Here is a 24,946-nt window from a genome sequence, read left to right as displayed (position 1 = left end):
GCTCCGGTCCCTTTACAACCAGTAGTTTCGATTAGATTACAGGAGCACCCAAAGTGTGTACTTTATTTTTGTCCTTTCTTTGCAGTTTGCAGGAGCAGGAGTGGTACTGTACTTTCCAAAAGAATGTCCGGTGTTCTCAACGCCTGCCTCGGTTTCCATTCACATGATCACATCTTCTAGCACGCACCGTATGTACCGGTACGACGTGCATTTCCCGTCCAAACGAGAACGTACGTGCATCGCGTGTCACCTGCCGCTAAAAGATATTTCCGGTCGTGTGCCTCTCACGGCCACGGCCACTTGTTCTGTCTGCGGCTAGAGCAGTATAGTGTGGCGCCGCCCGACCGCTCGGCGTCACAGAACTCACGAGCGTCGCCGTCGCACCGTTCCCGTGGCCGTCTCGGGAACCTGACCCCTTTTCACATGGTTCCTCTTGGCGTTGGCGCTCCCGGAGCCCGCAAGCCGTCGGCGCGCGGGCGCTGCCAAATGCCATTGCATCATCGGCCGAGCCGGGTCAGGCAGGGGTCAGAGCCCTGGGCGGGAGGCAGACGATTCCTGGAGCTCCCGTGCGTTACGCAACAAGGGACGGGGCGCGTCCAGACGTCGCGGGCTCGCAGTCGCAGCAGCGGAATGGCCCGCCTCCCTCCGCCTGGCGGCCAGCGCGGCTTCCGGGTCCCGATCGCGCATCCGCCGCCCCGTTGGATTCGTCGCCGGCGGCAGGCGACAGAAACAAGGGTGCGGGCGGGGCGTTCCCGGCGGCGTGGCCGTCAAGTCACCCGCTGCGCCTTCCCGCCCGCACCACTGCCGCCCGCCTGACAGTAACGGCCCGTCGAACCGTTCCCTTGGCAGCGTAGCGGGGCTTCGGAAGGCTCGGGAAGAGAGCGATGCAGCACGCCCCCCGGTATTCTACATTCCGATAGCAAGTCGCCTTCCGTGGCCGCGGTCTGCCCAGGCAGCAGCGACACGTGCCGCTCTGGGTCCTCTCGCCCGTGGCGGCGTTCTCTGCCGTGTAGCGGGCTCACAAACAGTACTAGCGGCAATCCAGTTCGCAACCTCCTCCACGCTCTGGCATGTTGCGAAATTCGTAGCAGGCCTTCTCTGCCTTGGGTTTCTGATGACCAGGGATACCATACTGGACCTGCGCCGTTCCAGCCAAGTTCAGAATCATCATTGTGCGCGCGCGCGGCTCTGACGGCCACGTTTGGATGCCCGCTGCGTGCTTGCGATAATTAAAAGATATAAGGTGCGGATAATCACGAGCTGGAAACCGTGGTCCAAGGTCCAAATCCTAGTCCTTGGGGTCAACAGGCACCGATGCGGTATCCATGCCAAGTTTGAAACGAAACCGGCCTGGTCACTCCATAATTCTGGCTCTGCTACCTGCGTTTGCCTGTTTGGCCCGGCTGCCGGAGCGACAGTGCAGGCGTGCAGTCCTGCCATCGACTTCCACACGATCATAGTCACTTGCAAAGCATCACGTGGGCGATCACCAGACGATTTACACGCACGCAGGCTGCGAATCGGCCGTGTGAACGGCGGCTCTTTAATTAAACGAGCTGCTTCACAATTTCCATCAGTTTCAGAATTTCTTTCGGCATCATTCTACAATAAAAATATATTAATCCAACAATAACATGAAACCATTTAAAAACTAAATAAGCAACAAACAAAAAATATTCACAACCATATAAACAAATTAATTTTATAACCATATAAACAAATTAAATTCACAGCATGGTCCCTTTCTCTACACTTCCCCACTTATTCATCATTGTGCTCATCATATTCATAAAATCTCCTTTTGCTTTTTTCTTCGAGAACTTGAAGCTATTGTGCTAGTACTGGTTGATCTCCTCTTGCTCCCTGAACTCATAGGAGTATCAAACTTATCATTCTCTTTTTTTTCTTCCTCCTCCTCATCTTCCTCTCTTGGTATGTATGAGGTGGTTCTATCAATAGCCACATTCTTGAACATGATCTCAAGATGAGAGCAATAATTAGCCTCCACATGGATTAGCTTTCTCAACTCAGCTTTATTTTACTTGCCATGTAGTATGACAAACAAGTTCACAATTAGGGAAATGTAATTCATCGTAATAAAAATACTTTGAACAGGCAAACAAATGATTTACCTTAAAGGTTGGTCTTACACCAGTGATGACTGGCTATTACTTCCCCGCTAAGACCACCGTTAATATCATTAAAGTTGTTACACATCTTTCAGAATAGGTAGAATTGTTTGAGTATACTAACACGGTTCCTGAGTTGTTATCATACCTCAAACCAGTTCTTGCATAATATTTGTCAGACACAATCTTATATCCTCTTCCACTCATAGTGCCATTATTCCAATTCCCTGCCTCTATTTGGTAACACTACAATTCACGCAAGGTGTAAAGATTAATATCCCTCCATGAACAACTTAAAAAACTGAATATCACCAATCACTGTAGGGACCAAACAACCTACTGCATGCATCAAACAAACTAATCCAAGCATCAAATAACCTACTACATGGATCAAACAATCTACAGCAAGCATGAAACAACCAACTGCATCAAGTATTAATGTGAAGTGAAGGACAAACTTACATTGGAGCTCCCTTGGGCAACTTCTTCCAAGTCATCATCATCGCCATCCCAATCATCAGCAGCGTTGCTGCCGGCAGGTCCGGCACTGTCCGAACCAGATCGAGCAGCGCGAAGTCCTACACGGGATCCATGAACGGATCCACATGAGTCCACTCCACGCCCGCCAATACCATGTCCACGTGGATGAGCTCCGAAATCCCGGGACCTTGCGATACCCTCACCAACCTGACCTCCTCCACGACCACCTTGAGCAGATCGAGCAGCGCATTGCGGGCGCACTGACGGGATCTTCATGGTGGCACCTCCACTTCCCAGTGTGGGCTGGTGGATTTGTTGGTATTGATCCATGTAAGGAAAATCCATTTGGGAGTTGAGATCCAGCGCCGCCATACCTCTCTGGGGATCATGGATGACCGGATCCGAGAAAACCGCCTGAGAGAACAAATCGAAGCAAGTGGCGGGATCAGGCTGCAAAAGGTTGTCCGGGTAGCCGTCATGCCCATCTCTGTCCATCTCCCAATGAGGTTGAAGGCGGCAAGCAGGGGCGGGGATGGGGGCGCGCAGTGCCGGGAGGACCGCAGCGGTGAGGGAGCTCTACGGCGGCGCGCAGGGACGGGTGAGCGCGGCGGCAGCTGGAGCGCAGCGACAAGGGCTGCCAGGAAGGGAGATGTGGGACCGCGCGCGGCCGGCAAACAGACCGAGGCGGAGGACCTGCGAGCGCGAGGGGTGGAGACGCTGCAAGCGCGAGTGTGCGGGATGCGGGGTAGGTGAGGGAGATAAGAGTAGTTGAAGGAAAGAATGGATATTTTGATAGAGTCTACAGAAAATAAGTTGCATAAATATCCCTTGGAGGGACTTATGTGTATAAATCTCACCTATAAGCGCTTATATTTGAATAAAAAAAGCTTATTAGAGATTTATTGGTGAGGTTTATGATAAACACCCTGAAACCAAACACCTCAGTTGTAAGAATGGTCTATATAATTACATGAGATTGGCCGTTTGGTCTCAGCGGAAGACCGGTGTAGCGGTAGCATGAGACGGTAGCCGTCTTCCCTTCTTCGCAGGAGAACCGAGAAACTGGACGATTGACTGAGCGACTGATGACCGAGACCGACGAATCTCGCGAATAACGGCGCACCTCAAGCTGCAACCAACCGTGAGAGAAATAGCCAACCGCTGAAAGGTTTTGGCTCGAGCGGGACTGGGATGACCATGGATCGAGTTTGCATTCCAACTTCACTGAAACTCAATGGGCCGAAACTAGCCCGTGCATGACTCTGCAGCACTTTTCAGTTCTCTGCTGGGCGATCGATCCCTGCTGGATCTCCATAGGCGAATTTAGTAATTGGGCCGACCCATGGGCTTGAACCCTCTTTTCCCCTAAAAGAAGTTTATGAGATAGATACAAATCTGAAGCAGAGGCCGAAACATAACACGGCCCACGAGAGCCTCCACCAGTCCCCGCACCAACGCCTCGGCCCACGGGTCCCCAACAGTTCCCATCCGTCGGATCACCTCCCCAAAAGCCTGAAAACCCGACATGTTGAGAAGACGATGAAGATGCAACGACAAAATCAGAGTGAAGGTCACGAAAAAATATTACCCGAGTAATAAAATCAATAAAAACTAGTAAATTCCTTATATACTAAACAGCTACTCTAGCTATCATTTTATATGCCACTTAAGAACTTCTCTTCCCTTCATCGACATCTGTTAACTTTGCGCTCCTTTACATGATAGCAAACTATGTCCGTCACCGGGAAAAACAGTTTCGCCCTTAAGATAGCATGGAACAAATTTTTGGCTAATTCTTCTGCAGCCACTGCCTCTGCCTGAGTATGCGAGGGACCGTAGGTCGTAGGAGACCGCCGCTGCAAAGGACTCGTCATGTCTCTGCACTCCGCTGCCATGCCGGTAGGCGCGAGCCCACCGCCGGAGGAAACCTCGAAGCTTGCACGAAGAAGGTTACATCAATTAATGCTTTGGGAAGATCTGGGATGACGATTGAATTGGTGCGTAGGGGGTGGAGGCTGGCTGGGTTCAGTTCGTCAGTGGATTCACCGTACACGGCCAAAATCGCCATTACAGAGACATCGTTCGGCAAACGTAACGGGAGTGGGCAGGCGAGGGAATGCCATGGAAGGAAACTCAGATTTCTTGACGATAGGTAGCTATCATTTCGCATGGCGTACAAGAAACTTTCTCTATGTACAAACCGGGGCGACCGCCAGGAGGAAGGCAAGCGCAACTGCACAGGAGCAGAGCAGAGGACATGCCGAACGGATAATGGAACGACATGCAATCTTCACTCGAGTGCGACCTAGGAAACTAGGAGTACTATAAACAACTGGTACAGGGCCCACGGATCGGCCTCTGATCGCAAAATATCTCACGGCCACGGAACAAAAGAAGCTCGCATACCTGTGGCCCCGCTAACAATCGGCAGGCGGGCCCCTCCTGTCCATGTCATCCGATGACCACCGCGATAGCAGCAGCCTCGCTGCCCTGCCGCCGGCTCCCCCCGGCGGCGGAGGACGCGGCCTTGGCTTTGCCGGGTTCGGCGGCTTCGAGCACGGTGCCGCGGCACGTGGGGCAGGAGTCGTGCGAGAGGAGCCAGGTGTCGACGCAGCGGACGTGGAAGCCGTGGGCGCAGCGCGGCAGGACGCGCACCTTCTCGCCGTCCGCGAACTCGCCGAGGCAGATGGCGCAGACGTCGGCGGCGACGGCCGCGGCCCCGTCGGCGCCGCACGCGCCGTACACCTCCACGGGGATGCTCCGGAGCGCGCGCCTCTTGAGCCCTCTCCCCCTGCCGCCGGCCCCGGCGCCGGCCTCCGCCTCCGACGCGCGGCGCGCCCAGCGGATGAGGCACCGCGCCAGCTGGTTGAGCCCGAGCGCGAAGAGGAGCGCGAAGAGCAGCGCGGCGAGGATGATGACCATGTTGGTGTCGAAGCTGGCGTCGCCGCTCCCCGGGCTGCTGCTCAGCGCGTGCTGCGCCCCCGCGACGGCGCTCCCGGGCGCCGGCGACTCCGGCGGGCCCAGGTACCAGCCCATCGACCGCCCGTGCACGCCCATGGACGCCGCCGCTCGATCTCCGGACATCCACCAGTCCACCACCCTCCTCTCCCTCTTCACCTTCCGTCTCCGCCAACACGGCTCGTGGTGCAATCACGCGCCGGCGGTACAGGTGATGCTGCTCCAGCCACCACGATAGGCGGTCACCACCACTCCACCAGTGGAGAGCGCTCTCGCTTCGCTTTAGCACCCGCTCCGTATCTATCCGTCTTGGCCCGGAAAAGTTTGATGCTTGTGATCAGTGTGATCGAGCCGGCCTTTTGATCGGTCTCGCGTGGCGCGCGACGAACCGGGCCGGCTGCTGCAGGTAGGGCCGGACGTGAAGTGGAAAGCTCCCCGGCGGAAGCGGCCGTGGGAGGAAGATTTTATAGGCGGGGACCGGGGAGGATCGCGGAGCAGGGCCGCCCGGCGGCGGTTGGGGCGGAGGGCCGGTCGGCACCGGGTCACGTTACGGTGGGGGCACCCGAAAGCTCGCGCCTCACATGAGAAATATCTGTGTCCGATGCGCTCGCCGCGCGTGCACCTGGCGCTAGCCACGCGCGTGCGGTGATGCAAACCCGCGCGTGCTCTTTTGGTTTGCTTTGGCTGGCGGCCCGGCCGGGCTCCGGCGTGTCGGCCTCCGCTCGGCTGTACTGTCGCGGAGCGGCGGGGTGTTGGCTTGCACTTGCAAGTCCTGCACGCAAACATTTGCTGAATTGCTGACGTGTGTAGTGTAGTGTAGAGGCTCGAGCAACCATTTTGGAAGTTCATGGATGGGCGCCGCTATCTAGTGAAAAAATCCTCCGAACCTGCAATCTTTCTTTTCATATGAGAAATCCGGTGTGCCAGTTAAATATGTACCTTTTGTAAATGTTAAAAAAAGTTGCAAATATCAGGATTCAGAACAGGCCAAAGACGGCCGCAACCCGCACTGCGCCGTGCCTTATGCTCCTGTCAGCTCCGTAGCAGTTCCTTTCATCGAAGGTTAACTCTGCGTAGTGCGCGTGCATTGCATCACCGTATCAGCCCCTGACACTCCGCCGATCTACCGTAAAGTATAGTCTAATCTATCCTTAAACAGTTAGACCCTAGGAGGCGCACTAAGAGGGAAAAGAAAAGGGTAACCTTTGCTTATCAACCAATACGTACGCCTGTGACAGGCGGTGCCATCAGCCGCTTCAGGCAGCAACAGGATGCTTTTCCGGAGACAGCCCAGCCCAGCCGCAGCCTTATCTCTGGTCTCAACTACTCTACGTTAGCTCAGGCTGTCACTGTCCGATGGCAAAGCGCCAATACAGAAATGGCCGCACACGCACGCAGCCGTAGTGCGTGCTCATCTGAACACGCCCCCAACTAATTAGAGCCACAAAAGCGCCGTCAGTGCAGCACGAACTCCTCCTTTCCTAGCTTCCAGATTAAACGGGTGCGCAGTAAAGGTTTCAAAAGGATCAGCAACCTCCTGTCGTGATCTGCATATAGTTTATCTGGTCAGGTAGATGTTGTGTGTCAGTGTGTGTCCCGTTTAACTAATCCGGAGCCCTTGCAAATGTGCAGCTCCGATTGCGAGGTTGAAAAGCCGTGCATGGACATGGACGCCAACCACTGATGGTACTGTCATTTTTGTGATGGCACCGTTCCTTTTCAAAGGTGGCTTTGGTTTGGTGGTGCTGGTGAAAGCTGAAACAGTGCCCTTGGACTTATCAACTTGCTCCTGGTAGCTCATTCGTTAGTCTGCCTCCTCTTGTCCAGGCATAGCTTACGCAGAATGTGTTTGGACATGGCAGGTACGTTGTATTATAAGATGGTGTCAGCAATTTGCGATCAGATTTATTTTTTCCAGCCCAATACGATGGAACGAGGTTCCTTAGCACCTGTCGTCATCTGCGGCTTAGCTTGTGTGTGGTTTTCTCATCAAGCACCCAAGTTTTCAGCTCCAGTTTCAACTCTGTGTGGAGTAACCGTGCATGCATGCATCAGGGATAATCTCAGGAGCATCCCCGTTCTCCGATAAGGATCAGCTGATCACCAAATTCTAGTTTAACAAGGATGCAGATCCCCCACTGACCCACACTAAGCTTTCCTAATCCTATGTACTAGTGCTGCCGTGTTGTGCCGTTACTGTCTCCTTTTTGTCGCGTGTAAGCTCTGCGCAGATGCTACGTCATGCATGCCGTGCGCGGTTTTCCGAGCCACCGGCGAGATATTTATTGGTGGGCCCGGGGCGTTTTGTATCTTGCTATTGCTGTTCCCCTTTCCCAGGGGTAATAAAGTGGAAAATATCCTGCGTGCACCAGGCCAAAGAGGCGGGCCCCGCCTCCAGGAGGGGATTACGCGCGCTACGTTGGATGTGTGCCCGTTCCGTTGGCCGCGCCCTGCAGAAGGCGATGCCTCTTACGCGTCAGGATCCGTGCCAGCAATTCAGAAGCCGCCACGGGATCGAAGCCTCGCACCTCAGCAAGTGCAGTTGGCGTAAAGTACCCAGTCTGTGTTGCGTGAACTTTTTACTGTGCTGAGATCGGCCTCGCGCTGGCGTTGAACGTGCCACCTGACCTAGTGGAGAAGTGAAAAAAGAGAGGCCGATGGTTTGTACTTTGTAGCAGCAAACTAAACGATGGTGTCGACACGCCAACCGATCGATCGACTTGGGGGAAAAAAAAAGAAGCGAAAAGGAGCTAGGTGAGTGCTTGATCGAGGAATCCATTCCCGTTTCGCAATCCGCAGAGAGTGTGTTCAAGGATCACGCGGAAGCAGGTCGCATCCGTCCTCTACAGAATGTTCTACTCTGCACAAATGGGGAGCGAGACAGAGCTAGGCCCCCCAGCTCCTTTGTGCTCGGAATCGAGATAGGCTCGACTCGAAGCGCTAGCGGAGTAGCGGGATCCACCAGGATGATCAGTCGATCAGAGGCCGGTCGCTCGGATTACCAGAGGCGACGAGCTCAACGAGCTTGTGGCGCAGCGCGCAGGCCGCAGCTTGTGGCTGCGGATCGGCCATCGGTGGCCGTCTCGTCGCCGGCCGATCGATCGAGCCAACAGAAACCTCACTCCCGGACTCGACTTCCCGTCCCGGGTCCCGTCGCGGCACCGTCGATCTGCTTTTCCGGCGGCAAATCAATCGCGTCGGGAATTATCCCCTCGAACCACGACCTCGCAATCTGCCAAAAAAAGGGGCGTCCGATTGGCAATGGACGCTCTTGGCCAGGAGGCGCGGGGAGGGGCCCTTTCAGCCGATCCTTCCGTGTCGGCCATTCGTGATTCGTTTGCTGGTGCGGCGGCTGGGAGGTAAAACAAGTCCTCCTACTCAGCGCCCGCCGCAAAGTGAGGAGAAAGTGAGGAGCCGGAGCATAGGAATCACCAGGGGCAAGCAAGCGAGCAAGCGACTATGGTCAAGCTGCTGCGGCGGTGACATGCGTGGAGGCCGTCGCGGAGACCATCATGGGCCGAAGGTTTTACTAACTGATTAAATACATCCTTAACACGTGTACTGGCTTTGGAGAATTGATCCATGTATGCAATACAATCTACCTTGTCTAAACTCTAATTTGGGGATTTCTTTCTTGGCACAACTCCTATGATAATTAGTTTGGTCTCCTCTTGTATCCTGAGTGATGATTTAGAGTACCATATATTTGAAGCTGCTATGCTCTGTATCAAACCACTTCTATTACACCTATCACCTATGCTTGGTCAAGTGTTATCAATTTTGAGTTTCATTTTCAGTTAATATTGTTTAGATCTAATTCATTGTTTAGTTTGTAGTCCCTACAACCCTACCACATATATTAACTACATGGATCATCCAGTACTAAAGGTGGTTCAGTTAATTGATCAGTGTTATGGTTCAACTTTGAGTACCATATTCCGTCAATTTTAATCTTATTCAGTGTTCTGTCTCCACCATCTTAGTCTTATTCATTATCCAATTTAGTCAGTGCTATATCATTTGTGACATCAACTGAATATTCAGTGCTCATCTATTTAGTTTTCATTTTCATGTCTCCACCTTAGTGTCAAGGTTCATTAACTGAATATTCAGTGTTCATCTATTTAGTTTTCATTTTCATGTCTCCACCTTAATGTCAAGGTTGATTAACTGAATAATGTGTGACATTAACTAGCATCATGCTTAGTTCCTTTGCTTCATGCCTCCATGCTTGGTTCCAGTTCTCTAGCTAGGGGATAATCTATTTCTTTGTATAATGGATTATTCTTCTAAAAATATAATCAGTATGCTCATATGTCATCTATGCTATTCAATCAGTTTCTTTTGGTTAATTTCAGTGTATCTTTTACATATTTTATTAATTTCCATACTTTTATAGTCAGTGTTCAGTTTAGGAACTTCTAGATGAATTCGCTTATTCATCTTTCCATTCACTTTCACAGGGAGGGGGCATGTGAAAAGTACGTCTAGAGGGGGTGAATAGGCGATCGTCGCTTAAAACCTGCACACAAAAACTCAGCCCGAGGCTGCCTGGCGGACTGTCCGCTGGGAGTGTCCGCTGGGCACTTCCAACGTCCGCTGGGAGGTCTCGGGAAAGAAATGCAATCTTTCAAAGAATAAAACTTGTATTCCAAAATCTATTTGAATAGAAAGACTCTAATACAAGTGAGGAACACTAAATGCGGAAGCAATCTAGCACAAAGTAAGTACACGAGTAGATCGGGCAAGAATACTAGACATCGGTAAGAATAACAAAAACACAAGAATGAAGTAAGATAATTAAGCACAAGAGACACAAGATTTGCACCCGAGGTTCGAATCCACTCAAGGATTCTACGTCCCCGTTGAGGAGTCCACAAAGGACCGGGTTCCTCTTAACCCTTTCCTCTCTCAAGCAACCACAAAGGTCAAACTTGAGCTTTTCACTAGCAACGAGGGTAATACAAACTTCTCAAGACAACCACACCACGAGTTGGTTGTTCTTGAGCACCTCTAACCGTCTAGGAGCCAAGCTCCAAGAATAATAGATGTGGAAAGCGATGGAGAGTGCCAAGAGATTCCCAAGAGAGGTGAATCTCTTGGAAAGAACTCAATCTTGCTTGAATCTTGCTCAAACCCAACCCTAGACCAAGGATTTGGAGTGGAGAAGTTAGAGTTTCACTTTGGGAAGCTTTAGAGTGCTTAAGATGTGCTTGAGACTCGGTTTCACTGGTTAGGCAAGAGATATTTCTTGTTTGGGGGTCGTGGGGTATTTATTTGGTCTCACTGGAAACTAGCCGTTAGGCAGTTTTTAGTGACCTGACGGATGGCGGACAGTCCGCCAGGAGCTCTCGGACTTAGGCTGATTTAGCGACCTGGCGGACTGTCCGCCAGGAGCTCTCGCATTTGCATAAATTCCTACAGAACTTACACTCCGGATTTGATTTATTGGTGATCTTCCACACACTTTTCACATCCCCCTTGATAGTACGGTATACTTAAACTTAATAAAAATATAAAACAAATAATTTTCTCTGCTTGCAACTGTTTTCTTGATCCGGTACCGTTCTCCAACTTTGAATGATCGTCGAGATTCACTTCTTTTCTTTTCTTCTTTTTGGTTTCTTTGACCCCTGCTCATTATACTCAAATGAAACATTAGATACTTATTTAGGTTGTTATTAATCACCAAAATAGGTCATTAGACCTAGATGCACTTTCAGCACGTGACCAGCTCATTCATGAATCAGTGGGGACAGTTAGATGTGCACAAAATAATGTGAAGGATATTCGTGCTCATTATCAATCAGTTTTGCAATGCAGTTTGTTCCAGATTTTCCGAGTGATATTAGTTGTGTGTATCAATCATTTTTTCCTTCCTAGGCTACTGCTCGCATGTCAACATCCTGTTGGTGCAAAAAGTGATTGAAAACATAACACAAAATCAACCAGGTGACATGTAGACACTCCCTTTCTTTATTCGTATAAAAGAGCATAAAATGTTCAGAGCCGCTGTTTTTCTGAAATTGGCTCATAGAGACCCGATTCACCTAACCTTCACATGGTGATAGGCCGTATTGAATTGGGCCGTAATGAACAAGCAGCCCAGGTGGGCGAAGAGAAGGTCCCAGTGTTTGGTATGCTCCGGCGCGATCAGGGAGACTCTTCTGCCTGACGAGGATTCCGGTGTTTGAGTGCCAGCGTTCATAGGAATGGCTCTCACCCAAGCAACCAAATGGGATGAGTACCTATTTGGAATGGAGTACCTGGACAAGTCACCGCGCTGGCCGCTGGCCACTGAGGGTCTACACGTCCGGTGCGCCGTATTTGTATTGGCTGAGCCGAAACGTCCAGTACTTCCGCAGAGTTGATCAACCAGTGCTCTCCTTCGTCTTCTCCAGCTCCTTTGCTCCGCAGGGATCCCTACACGGTTAATGCACGCATGATGCCACGCTACGCTCAGCGCCTCCACGACATGGCCGAGCTCCACCTCCACTAGCTCCAGAGCTCATTCACGGTGTGCCGTCCGCACCATCCGTCGAATGTATCATAGGGGCGGGGCCCCTTCCTTCACGCTGGATCCGCCTCTGCTCTTGTTTCTTTGTTTGGATCTTTCTTTTAGCAGTAAGTAGAGACTGATAGATTCGTAGTTCACACTTAAGTACTAACTTAAATTTGATCTACGAATCTATTATGATAGCATCAGCAGCTAGATTAGATTCGGGACGACGAAGTTGATGCTATCATTCTATCTCCGAGTTTATCTTGACCTGCGCGGGCGTGTACTACTGTTGTTGGTCTAAAGTTGGTGCTCGCACGAAGTTGGTTGATGCTGTCATGACATCACCGAGTTCATCTTAGCGCCTATTTGGAACAAAGGAATGAAAAACAGAGGAATGGAAAAAAAAACGAAGGAATAAGGTTTGCGTGTATTGGCAAAACAGAGGAAAGGAAATCGTGACGGAAATATAGAAATTGGTGTTTGGAACGCAGGAATAAGAACCTAGGAAACTCGAGCTCATGTGGATCCCGCAAATGGAGGGAAAAAAACCCGGCAACCTGCTATCGCCATGTGCATCTCTCATCTATTGAGCTGCTGACATAGGGACCCAATGAACTAGGACCCATCATCAGCGTTGGCTAACAAGGAAAAACTTCACAACCCGTCTCTTGCTCTCATTCTGGTCCACTCATTCTCATTCTCTTCCTTCGTTCGTTCTCTCCCCTTCCGATGAAGAAGCCAAGCAGCTGGCCTTGAGCGGAGCAAGGTAGGCAGGTAGCATAAGCACCACAGGTCCACAGCGGCGAGCTTCAGTGAGAGCACGCCAGCGCCGGTAGGCGGCCACCAATGGGAGAGCGATAGCAAGGGTCTACTCTAGACGGAAGAAGTTGGAGACATCTAGATATCAGCAAGGAACATGTTCTTCTCCAGCGGCTCAGCTCGATTTTTCTGATGTTCTTTGCGTGCGCTGCCTCGGGCATACGCGAAGGGAAGAAAAACAAGGGATTGGAGTGGATGTTTTATTTCCTGTGAAATGGTTGGTCTGCTACAGGCTTGCAGAGGAAAGGAATTGAGGATTTTTCCTTTCCTCCGTTTCAGATTCCTCCACTTTTCCTTTAAAAATCCTCCAATCCAAACAGGATCTAAAGTTCGCGTGGACGTGTACTACTTTTGTTGGGGGCGTCTACTTGTCGCGTTAAGCGATTTAGGTCGATTCAATCGCAGAACGAATTTGCTGAGGGCGCGGCGCGCGCGTGCGGACGCGGAAGCTAACTGGAGGCCCATTAAGCCGTTGACCAAAAGCTAACCCGCGCTGCCATTTGCTGCATGCTTTTCTAAAAGTTTTTTAAACACTTCAAAATGTTCTGAATGTTTCGATCATTTCATAACTGTTTGAAAACAATTAAAAGTTTTCCGAAAAAAATGCTGACCAAATAGTTCCCAAAAAATATTTCGCACTTTTCTAAAAGTTAGTAAACACTTTAGAATGTTCCGAATGTTTCAATCATTTCAGAACTATTTGAAAACAGTGAAAAGTGTTCCGAAAAAATGTTGGCCAAATAGTTCCCAAAAAATATTTCACACTTTTCCAAAAGTTAGTAAACACTTCAGAATGTTCCGAATGTTTGAAACATTTCAAATTTGTTTGAAAACAATTAAAAGTGTTTCAAAAAAAAATGTTGACCAAATAATTCCAAAAAATATTTCGCATTTTTCTAAAATTTAGTAAACACTTCATAATGTTCCGAATGTTTGAAACATTTCAGATTTGTTTGAAAACAATTAAAAGTGTCCTGAAAAAATGTTGTTTCCCAAAAAAAGTTTCGAGCTTTTCTAAAAGTTTTGTAAACACTTCAGAATGTTCCGAATGTTTGAAACATTTCATATTTGTTTGAAAACAATTGAAAGTTTTTCGAAAAATGTTGACTTTTCTTAAATTTCAGAATGTTCTCACTTTTAGTCTAACTTGAACCTTACCGAAGAAAAATCTGCGCCAGCCAAACTATGCGCCTTCCTGGACCGGGCCTTAACCGACACGAGCCCGTCGGGACACCTCTAAAAAAACTGCACGGACACGCCGTCCAAACTCGAAAGGAATTGCGGGCGGGGGGGGGGGGGGGTGGCGGCGGCGGGGGCGGGGGGCTAAAGACCTCCTGCGACGCCACAGCACGCTGCTACGCGCGCTATGAATAGAAATTGCCACTTTTGTTACCCTGAAATTGATGCTCGCATGAAATTGGTTGATACTATCATGCTATAAATTAAATCTATTGGATGTGAGCTGATGTAAATATATAAATATTTATTATCACCATCTGAGGAGAATGCCACATAGTTAAATCATGGTTTTGTTAAACAGTCGCCTACTTAAATCTCGAAGGTCCATTTTGTAGACGACGGAACGTAGAGGTGCCATGTACGTATATCATTGATAGTGTTCAGGCACTCGATGGTTAAACACTCGATGGACAGGACACTCTTGGGGGCTCGCTTGCAGGTCTATGGTGGCCCTGCCTGTTGGGCCTAGGTGCTTGTTGCTGCGACAGTGGCGAGGAACAGCACAGGAGGACGAGCATTTTGTAGCCGCAGGCGGAGATAAGACTCATCTGATCAGCGCTCGTCGACCCCGCCCTGTAACTGTCCTTCGCTAAACGTTTTTTTTTAAAAAAGTTCGGTTTACATTTTTTAATTATCGTAAAAATCCTATTTTTCTACTTTAAACTACAAAATCGGATAAGAGAGACCATCCAACTGTCAAAATCGGACAAATTTGGCCCTTAGGTGGTTTTGAAGATGATTTTTCATTTTATGAAAATTAAAAATATTCAAATTTAAACTAAAAAGTTCATAATTGATCCATTTCAAATCCAAAAAATATGAAATGAGATTCAAAATTTTTCTAAAAATGTAACCTATCTATTGGCACTATACTTGCCAATTATTCGGATCTATTTTTTATATTCATAGTATTTGGTTGCTTGTAGTTATATCTATTATTTTTAATAAATAAGATTAAAATAGAGAAATAATAGATAGGTTATATTTTTAGAAAAATTTTTGTACTAGTTTCGTATTTTTCTGATTTAAAATAAATTAGTTTTGATTTTTTTATCTAATTAGACTTTTTAAATTTTTTTTGAAAAGATACAAAACCAACTTCAAAACCACCCTAAAGGCCAAATTTGCCCGGTTTCAACATTTGGATGATCTTTTTTATCTGGTTTTATAGTTTAAGGTTGTAAATTAGATTCAAAGGTGTAAACCCAACTTGTTCTTTTCTTAGGGATCCTTCGCTGAACGTGTTGACGCGCCAGAATCAGCAGCAGCAAAGAGGGACAAACTGGGCCGAAAACGAATGGAAGCCCAAATTCTAAAACAGCAACAAAGCAAAACAAAAGCCCAGGACTGTAACAAGTAACGAAATGAAAAGGCCCAACCTGGGGCAGAGGATGGTGTACCGAGCGGCACCGGCGGTTCACGGCTTCAACTTCTTCAGGATTGGATGCCGTGAAGGAAAGAACCTGGGCGAGCGGTCGTGGGGCACCCTAATTTACGGGCGACCGTACGGAGCATTCCGTACGATCGATTTCCGACAGGCCGACCAAACTACCGTCCGTATGTCCCTTTCTCCCTTTCTAATTTGATAAAAGATTATATACACAAAAATTACATACAAACATTTATATACACAAAGTTTGATCAAATCGCAAAGATAAAAATTGTAGAAAGAGAAAAATTATATAAAAGCTTAGAAATAAAAAAATTGTAAAAAAAATAGGGAAAAAGTTTGGGAAAATTTTTGAAACCAACTTTCAATGAAATTTAAAAAAATTGGAACAAAATTTCAGGTGAAAAAAATTTGAAAAACAAAATTTAAGAACAAATTTTGGAGAACAAATTTTGGGAACAAAAATTCAGAAGCAAAAAAATTGAAAGCAGAACTTAAGATCAAACTTGGTAGACAAAGTTTTTAGTAATAACTTTTGTAGAATAAAAAATCAGAAATTCTTCCAAAAATTAATATCTAATTTGGAAGAAAATTTTTGGAAACAAACTTAGTCACCGACAGGAGCTAGGCAAAGAAAAGGAAAAATAAAAAGGGAGGAAATTATGCTGGGGGAGAGTGTTTTCCGTTATAGAATAACTCTTACGAAGTTGGATCGGCTGTAAGTTTTGAAACTTACGGCCGAGCGTAGATTCAGCAACGGGAGCGGTCGTGCTGCCTTGGGAGTCCGCTAGAGGCATGCACAGAAACTAGCCGTCTGCTGTCTAGAAATTCAAAAAGAAAAGGCAGGCCATCTCAAATTTCATAATCAAGAAGCAGCTCCGGCCTGCATGGTTCGTAGAGCGACACGCCTCGGCCGGCAGCGCAACGCCTTCGATCCGGAAACAGGACGACGTCTGTGGATTTGAAATTTGACATCGGCTGACGGAAAGCTCCCGTGACACGGCCGGCCCAAATGGCTTTGGAAGTCGAAGCTGCTTCTCCAACTCCTCGTCCAGGAAGTCGGCGTCCTTGGGGTTCGGGAAGAAGATGACTGTTAGCTTCGTGGAGCACCGGTTCACCAAGAAAGGGTACTTGAAGTTTGTCCTTTGCAGCTTCTACCACAGGAAGTTCACATTAAGGTTAGCGAGTTTCCCAGTCATCGGAGGACCTTGTGTTCCCGTTGTGTTCTAACTATGGCAAATTGAAAATTTGAAATGGACCATGCCAATAACATAGTTCAGTTTCATGGGGGTGTTTTCTAGAGTCACACGTAAACAAAGCACACGGCGATGAAACTGCAACAATAGGTAGTTTCACGAGGAAATACATAGGCACGGTGCACAGAAGCGCACACACAGGTTCATGACAATCATGACTAGTACTCTGCTCGCGCGAACATCCACGAGACACCAGGAGGAACTTCTTCAGACGATTCCTAAACACCATCAACGACGACGACTAGAGACAAGCACACCTCTCGATCTACTAGTCCGTTCTAGCTTCTTAAATACTAGCAGCACTTCATTTATTCTCCGCCATGAATTTCCTCGCACGGGACGCCTCAGTTAATCCTGCATGCACAGACAAGAAGGAAGAAAAGAAAAAATGGACAGTCACAGCACGTCAGAAACGCAGAAGAACACAGGACGGGCAGGAGATGAGTCGATGAGAACATCAAAGCGTAGAGAGCAGCTAGCGGGCATCGTGCCCGGGCGGCGGCACGTACGTGTTGCAGTTGACATCGGTGCTGATCTTGTAGGGCAGGGAGACGCCGCACTTGCTCGGCAGGGCGGCGGCGCGGGTGACGTAGGGTCCGCCGGAGGCGCCGTTGGCGACGTTCTTGAGGCAGCCGCAGATGGTGCGGCGGTCGGGGGTGTTGTTGGCCTGCGCCAGCAGGCTGCGGATGCCGCCGCAGCACGGCTGCGGGGGCATCGCGCCGCCCATCTGCACGTACGGCAGGCACGGCATCAGGGTGTTGTACACGGTGCTGCACGACAGGGCCGCGCGCACCGCCGCCGGGGGAGCCGCCACGGCCGCCGCCAGGAGCACGGCCAGCGCCAGCGTCGCGAGCCTCGGACCAGCCATGCCTGCTAGCTACCTCTCTACTCGTACGAGAAGAAGAAGATGGCCTGAGTGCAGTGGTGCGTGGTCTGTGATTCGCTGGTTGGTGGTGTGGGGGAGACGAGGGTTTCCGTGGAGGGGTTTATATAGCGGAGGGGGAATGTTACTATTACGGGGGTGGTTGAGTGCATTCAGGGGAGGAGTTAAAGACGTGGTTCGCTGGTAGATGCATCGCTGGGGTAAATTACTACGAGAAGCTGTAGCATCTTTCAGTGCTTCGCCTGGTCATGGGTTAATTTCGGCCAGCTCAAATAGCTCCTGACCACCTACTATTTGCTTCGAAAAGATTTCAGAAAACAGCACCGTGAAAGTCTGAAAGATTACAAGGAATCCAACGTACATGTTTGACAATAATCCACACACTCTCGACTGAGCGAGCCAGGCAGCCATAGCCAGAGCCCGGTCTGGATTGGCCAGCTCGGCTACTTGGCTGCCATGGATTGGGCAAGAGAGCAGCTCCTGGCTCATGCAGACCGTCCATGTGGGTGTCACTGGTAAACCCATACGGCCCCCGTAACCCGTACCCACGGTGCACTGTACATGGCGTCAGTGCGTGGCTCAGCCTGTCGCATCCTTTTCGACTACTCGTGGATAGGAACCTTTTCGTGGGGAGGGGTAAACTAAATCCTTTCGACTTGTGGACCATGTCTGTTTGTAGAAACGCTCGGTCCTTCTGTGTTGCGTTTGTTTTACCACGGGCATCAACCACGTACTGATTTACCCGATCTAAATAAACGACGACCACCAGGGTTTAGGGTTTAGCGATCTGGTCCCAACCATCCATCGCTAATCCGCGCAGCTAGCGAGTCCGATCCGCAGTGTGGGTGGCGGACAAGTTTCCAACACCTGCATATATATATCATCTCTGCGCTCGAGCGTAAATGGAGTCGCAGGCGAGGCTGGGCGGACGCTGCTCGCTGCTGCGGCTTGGATCCGCGGCCCCATCCCCATGGCATGCGTCGTCGGCGGCAGGCCGCTGCAGGATTGCAGGAGGGCGGACGGGCCGGCGATTTATGGAGCCATGTGAGAGCCACTCCGCTGCGTCGCCATTTACAGCGCCTGCCTCTGCCTCTGCCTCCGTCGGCGGAGGACGTGCGGCAGGCAGGCGCCGTCAATGCCCCCGGACCTACTTCTACTTGCCCTCGCGCCGCGCCGATCTCTCTCTAGTAGCTTCCGAAAGCCCGCTGGCCCTGGGCAGGGCCTCTAATCTTCTTCCTCGTCGAGGAGCTGTGGACGCAAATGGCGATTTCTGACGGAATTGTGCAAGCACCACACATGGCACTGATGGCAGTGGTTCGAAGGTCGTTGGCAGCTGGCTGGGGTGGGAGAATTAACTGCCCCCACTGCACCGCCATTCATTTCGAGGCGATCGGGGGTGTTCGATCCTGACGATCCAGCCGGCACTGTAGCCTCTGCACCGCTGCACGGATGGTTGGAGAGCGCGAGGTGGTGTTTGTTTTTCGAGGATTAGAAGGAGATGTTTGGGAGAGCTTTCTTCCAAAACGGTCAAACTCGATGAAGTAAAAATAACTGATTTTAACCGGCTTCTAATATATTTTGGATTAAGTTTAGAAAATTATTTCACGCTACAGTACCCAGATTTGTGCAGAACAGCTAAAGCCACACCGGAATCACGTCATGTTGGCTGATCCAGATATGATCTGGCACACTGGGCTGGAGCCCGGTGAGCTGCGTGTTACGGGCCTACGGCCTACTGCGCCGCTAAGTGGGCACTTAGGACAAATGCCCAGCCGGCCCGCAGTTCTCCAGAACCAGAGGCCCGGCCCGTTGTCTAGTGCGCGATTGGCCCGGTTCGGGATTATTGGGCTAGAAGCTTTCCTTCAAAGCAGCTCGCGCCTTTCCGCCAGTAGATTTGCTACGCCTTCGGCCTTTTTCTGCGGGAAACTGGGCTTATTCGTTTCAAAAGTTAGTCTCTACGAAAAAAGCAATTGGGCTCCTCGAGAAACTCTTTGCGGGAGCCCACGAAAAAGTGCAGTATCAACTACGAACAGGGTCGCCGAGACGCGTCGAAACGCCGGGCGCACCGCGCGGCGCTCGCAGCACCCTGCACGCAGTAGGACCGGCACCCAGACGGGCCGGGCCACGCCGGCACGCCTCCCTCCCCATCGGCCCTCTACAGCAGCCAGCGACGCGTGACCTGACGGCGACGGCGGTGTCGCCTCGGCACGCGCCGCGGGCACATGGCCGCAACAGCCGCGCAACCGCGACCTCTCTGGCCGTCGGGCGGGCGACCGGCCGATCGAGAGTCTATTCTAGAGGACCGGCGACCGACGGGACGGGGGTAGCGTGCAGGCGGCAGCTAACCACCGGCACCGGCACGGGGCCGAACTGGCGCGCGACGGGACGCGCCACGAAGCCCCGCCCGCCTCGACTGGCAGGCAGGGTTTCGCGCCGGAGAGCGACGCGGGAGCGGCAATGCCTTGCACGTCGGTTCGGTTGGGGGGCCTCGCGCGCCATTAACGAACGGGAGGGAGGCCCGGTGGTTCGTTACCCGCGGCCGCGCGGCGGTGACCCACCCACTCTTGCGTGACATGGCCGGGGGCGCGCGCGCCCCGTCGCTGTCGGTTCGATCGCGCTTTCCCTCCCTCCGGCTCGCCGTCGGTATCCACAACCGGGGCGGCCCTGATCTCGCTTTTTTTTCTTGGTCTCTCCTCCAAGGCGTTTGATGAGTTCCCCTAACGCCGGCGGTAGGACGACGCCTGCATGCATGCGCTCGGTACCCCTAACGCCTGTCGCGGAAGCGACCATGATTCTCCATAGCTCCTCCGGCCATCATGAGGAGACAGCAGCCATCAAGCTGGGCACGCGATCACCCAACTGTTAGCAATGGCAGCAGCAGACCATGATGGCCTTTCTGCAGCTACGATCTCTCACCGCACGTCGAGGGGTTTGGCGAAGGAAGACGCTACTATCATGCATGGATTACAGGAGCCGATCTGCGAATCCGCGACACCGGTAGCCGATCCTGCTACGGGATTCTCTCTACTCTACACTACAGTGGGCAGGTTGTTGCCTTCTCCCGGATTTACAGAGATCTCTCTCTTTTCGCGTGGGGCCGCGCGGGGCGACCTGATGAGTTCCGGAGCTCGATCGGGTCGCTGTCAGGGGACGATCCTGCGATCTATTTTTGGTGTGCTCCCCACATGGGTTCCCCCCTCACTCCCTCGTGCAGCCATCACATCGCCGCTACCGGACGTGGACGCCTCCATCCGGTTTTGTTCTCATCTACCGCTAAGGATGAACCATTTTAATTTGTTTTTGAGGAACACACGGAGAGAGATAAAAAGGATGCTCAAATACATTGTGCCGTTCATGCTACTTTGGACTATGAGGTTATTAATAAGGTTGGGAAAAAAAGGGAAAACCAAAATACACCCTTTGCTCATGCAGTTGCGCACGCACAACAGAGTTAAGCTAACCTTAATTTAGAAGGCAACAGCCGTCAAAAGTAAAAATCACGACACAACCGAAGCTAATCCAAACTCGTCAGGGAAATCACCTTTTCCCGTTTCAGAGAACTCAGCTTACGGTGCCGGGGGGACTAGCTGCTGCGTAGAATGCTTCCAAGGGAAGGCGAACCAGGCAATTCAGAATCAGCGCTGATGACAGGGCCCGCCTGCCCGTGATCTCCGGGTGGCCACTGGCCATGGCCAGCCCTCCGCCCCTCCCTCCCTCCCTCCCCATGTGCAACTAACATGGCGTGGGGACTCGAAAGGGATGGTCCACCAGGCCCGGAAGAGACTGTTGCTTTTGCGAAAGCGTGAAGCTGCTAGCATTAGCAGCCTCGCCGCGCATGTGACGATGCTCATATCGCGTTTTAAAGGCGCGGAGCATGACAGGGAAGCTAACCCGATGAACTTTCTTGTCTCTCGCGTGAATGCGTTCCACCAGCTGAACATCCACTGACCGCTGTTCCCGTGCTCTGAAAAAAGGAGAAACGTCTGAATTCTCAATGCCTGCCTGCTCTCCCGGCAAGAATGACCCGTCAGCTGTTTCTCTAAAGTCTGAGCTTCAAATGTGCTCAGTACGCATTTATTTGATGCCTGCTTCAACCGTTCTGTCTGTACAAACAAGAAAGAAAGGGAGGCATTGGCATTAAGCATGTCACGTTTTTGGTTGGTGCCCGGAGAAAAAGATGCGCTTGAACTCAAATCAGCCAGAAAACATGGCAAATGTCTGTGCCGATGCTGACTTGGTTGGAGCTAGTTTTATTTTTGGCAGCTCCATGTCTGAGCAGGTCTTGGCCTCTTGGGGGATAAGTCTGATGAAGCAAGAGATGCGCTGCTGCGACCACCTGTCCTGCAGGAGCCGCCGCAGCCCACATGGCGGGGATCGCTGAAGCGACTCGATCTGCTCCTCGGCGTCAGCCGGATCAGACGAAATCTTGGACTTAGCCTGCGCGCGCATGCAGTGTACCTGCAGGTTTGTCTCAGGACTTGGGCTTAAACTATCTCCGGGGTCATGCAGTCATGCTCCACCGACGCCCTAGCTACGTGGCCATGTCGAGGCGCTCATGCGAGCATGTGAGCGCTCTTCACGCGCCGACGAGGGGCAGAGAGGCTCCCGGTTAACGACACTGTAATCTCAACTGCTAATCATTGGGATGAGCGACGTTTTCGCACGTAGCGCTGAGTATTTGGTAAGGAACATAAGTTGTTTATGCGCCTGCTGCCTGAAGATTCCGGTGGTTAGTCTGATCGTTTCGGCTATAAACGGCTGTGACACTAGCTGCTAGTGTTCATACTACGCGCGACGAACGGGAGTCATCAGGAAGATTACTTTATGCTGATCGACGAATCAGTTCAGTTTTAACTGCTTGATTACAACCCATGAGAAGGCGAACGTACAGCTAAATCCTCTCGGAAATCGACCATCCAGCAGCTTTTGGAGATTATGCACAGCACAGCTAAAAAGTGCTTAACTGATGAGTTCGCCCAAATAAAGGTGCTTAACTGAAGAACGCAAGTTTCGAATATCTCAGGGAGCTTTCACCGCCGTTGAAAAGGGAGGGCAATCAGGCATCTGATCCCTGAGCATGTGCAGCGCTCAAACGGTTTGGTTGGTTCGCATTCGCCGTCTTTTCGCTGCTAGCTAGCATTGCTACTCTACACGCAACTTGGCTGATGAGCATCCTGAGCAAATTGCATCGCAGGTTTTTCTTACCTTTTGACCTAGCCATACATACGACCTTGCACATCGAAACCATGCGCAGCATCCACTGCACACTGAGCACTACTGACGTGCGCGCATGGCATACACATGAATCCACAGCAGACAGGCCATGATGCAGTGCAGCCGGGAGCCCGGGACTCATGGCAATCAGGGCCAGGAGAACGTGCGTGCGCCCTGCGATGATCTCTCGAACAATTCATGATCCGAGCAGCGTCCTGAAATGGATAGACGTACCCATCCGCCGCACATTTCATTGTTTTCTCTTTTTTCCCCTCTCTGCTCGCCACTGGCCAAATAAGCCCAGACCCACGGCTGACGCCGGCCGGGAGCCATCCATCCATGTGGGCACGCGAGCACGCCGGGCCCGGGCAACCCCCGGTCTGTCCTGCGCACACGCGAGCGAGCAGTTTGGTCCCTAGTTGGCTAGTTGCGCGCGGAGACGACGGGCACTCGCATGTGCGCCTGATTCGTATGCGCTAACCGCCGTCGTGCACCGGGCCTCGCGTGGTCGGCGGCCGCTCCGCCCAGTCGTCCCCCACCACCTCCCTGGCCTCTCTCTCTTTTGTCTCGGTTTCCCCTGGCCCTCCACGAAAGTTGCTAACGATTCCAACTGCCGGGAGCACTGGCCGTTGGTTGGGTTGGGCCTATAAGTAGCTGGCCTCGGCGCGCCGCTCCCTTCACAGCCAAGCAACTCTCGATCCCTAATCAGCAGCTCGAGCTCGCTTTAGCTCGAGAAGCAGTGTGTGTGCTGCAATGGCGACCGCCAATGTCTTCTTCCTCCTGCTCTGCTCGACCTTCTGCTTCCTCGCCCGCCGGGCTGCCGGCGACTACGGCGGGTGGCAGAGCGCCCACGCCACGTTCTACGGCGGCGGCGACGCGTCCGGCACAATGGGTGAGTCGGTTGGTCGAGCTGCGTTGTTAGAACAAGCAGAGACTCATCATCGTCGTTCGTACCTAGGCCGGCGGCGCCGTTGAACTGACACTGATTGGAATTTGCAGGCGGGGCGTGCGGGTACGGGAACCTGTACAGCACCGGGTACGGCACCAACACGGCGGCGCTGAGCACAGCGCTGTTCAACGACGGCGCCTCGTGCGGGCAGTGCTTCGAGCTCCGGTGCGACAACGCGGGGCAGTCGTGCCTGCCGGGCACCATCACCGTGACGGCCACCAACTTCTGCCCGCCCAACTACGGCCTCCCCAGCGACGACGGCGGCTGGTGCAACCCGCCGCGCCCGCACTTCGACATGGCCGAGCCGGCCTTCCTCCAGATCGCGCAGTACCGCGCCGGCATCGTGCCCGTCGCGTACAGGAGGTACGTGGGTCCAGACTTACTAGCTTCTTCTTGTGCGCCCCGTGCGGGTGTCGGTTAAGTTCTTCGGACCAGCAAACGGATGGAGCCTGGGCCTCACGCCCTCACCACGGCCGGCTTGCATGCCATGTTACGTGGGCTATGCTACAATTTGATTGTGATTTCTGCAAGTTGCAAGCATCGCACTCGATCGGCGACAGCAACGCTTCGCCTCTCATGTCATGCCGTGTCGTGTCCGGGATGAACCTTTTTTTTTATGAACTGGATAACTTTTTCACTGCAGTTTTTTTTACTGATCGATACCTCTGGCGCGCTGCTGCAGGGTGCCGTGCGTGAAGAAGGGCGGGATCCGGTTCACCATCAACGGCCACTCCTACTTCAACCTGGTGCTGGTGACCAACGTGGCCGGCGCCGGCGACGTGCAGTCCGTGTCCATCAAGGGCTCCTCCACCGGGTGGCAGGCCATGTCCCGCAACTGGGGCCAGAACTGGCAGAGCAACTCGCTGCTCGACGGCCAGGCCCTCTCCTTCAAGGTCACCGCCAGCGACGGCCGCTGCGTCACCAGCAACAACGCCGCGCCGGCCGGCTGGCAGTTCGGCCAGACTTTCGAGGGCGGCCAGTTCTAGCCGGGCCGGCCCCGCGCCGCCGCTCGACGACGAGGATCCATCGGTCTGCGTTGCGTTCGGGGAAGGAAACCGGCCGGCCTCTTCGCCGTAGTAAAGAAGAGAGCCCGCCGGCCATTCTGAGGCTGCTTAATTATCATTAGC

General features: G+C 51.8%; 4 protein-coding genes across 5 annotated transcripts; 1 reads left to right on the top strand and 3 right to left on the bottom strand.

Annotated features, from left to right (window-relative positions):
• Positions 1-1,688: 1,688 nt before the first annotated feature.
• On the bottom strand, positions 1,689-3,267 carry LOC112895003. 2 transcript variants are annotated; one of them, XM_025962861.1, is made up of 2 exons: positions 2,592-3,267; positions 1,689-2,375 (listed from the first exon to the last, which is right to left on the bottom strand). In XM_025962861.1, the coding sequence occupies exons 1-2, from the start codon at positions 3,102-3,104 to the stop codon at positions 2,169-2,171; spliced, it is 720 nt and encodes a 239-aa protein (XP_025818646.1). In that variant the 5' UTR covers positions 3,105-3,267; the 3' UTR covers positions 1,689-2,168. The 2 variants fall into 2 exon arrangements, with proteins under 2 accessions (XP_025818646.1, XP_025818647.1); XM_025962862.1 differs by having other exon boundaries at positions 1,689-1,966.
• A 220-nt stretch (positions 3,268-3,487) lies between these two features.
• On the bottom strand, positions 3,488-6,118 carry LOC112895004 (RING-H2 finger protein ATL74-like). The gene is made up of 2 exons (XM_025962863.1): positions 5,016-6,118; positions 3,488-4,121 (listed from the first exon to the last, which is right to left on the bottom strand). The coding sequence occupies exon 1, from the start codon at positions 5,691-5,693 to the stop codon at positions 5,061-5,063; it is 633 nt and encodes a 210-aa protein (XP_025818648.1). The 5' UTR covers positions 5,694-6,118; the 3' UTR covers positions 3,488-4,121; positions 5,016-5,060.
• A 10,692-nt stretch (positions 6,119-16,810) lies between these two features.
• On the bottom strand, positions 16,811-17,746 carry LOC112894438 (non-specific lipid-transfer protein 1-like). Its single transcript, XM_025962158.1, has 2 exons — positions 17,283-17,746; positions 16,811-17,127 (listed from the first exon to the last, which is right to left on the bottom strand). Exons 1-2 carry the CDS (start codon positions 17,639-17,641, stop codon positions 17,118-17,120), a joined length of 369 nt encoding a protein of 122 aa, XP_025817943.1. The 5' UTR covers positions 17,642-17,746; the 3' UTR covers positions 16,811-17,117.
• Positions 17,747-23,405: 5,659 nt separating this feature from the next.
• Positions 23,406-24,946, top strand: LOC112891974 (expansin-A4-like). The gene is made up of 3 exons (XM_025958990.1): positions 23,406-23,762; positions 23,870-24,182; positions 24,502-24,946. The coding sequence occupies exons 1-3, from the start codon at positions 23,624-23,626 to the stop codon at positions 24,803-24,805; spliced, it is 756 nt and encodes a 251-aa protein (XP_025814775.1). The 5' UTR covers positions 23,406-23,623; the 3' UTR covers positions 24,806-24,946.

This window comes from Panicum hallii, chromosome 5 (genome assembly GCF_002211085.1).
Source record: "Panicum hallii strain FIL2 chromosome 5, PHallii_v3.1, whole genome shotgun sequence".
NCBI classification, from domain to species: Eukaryota; Viridiplantae; Streptophyta; class Magnoliopsida; order Poales; family Poaceae; genus Panicum; species Panicum hallii.
This window is presented reverse-complemented; position numbering and strand designations above follow the sequence as displayed.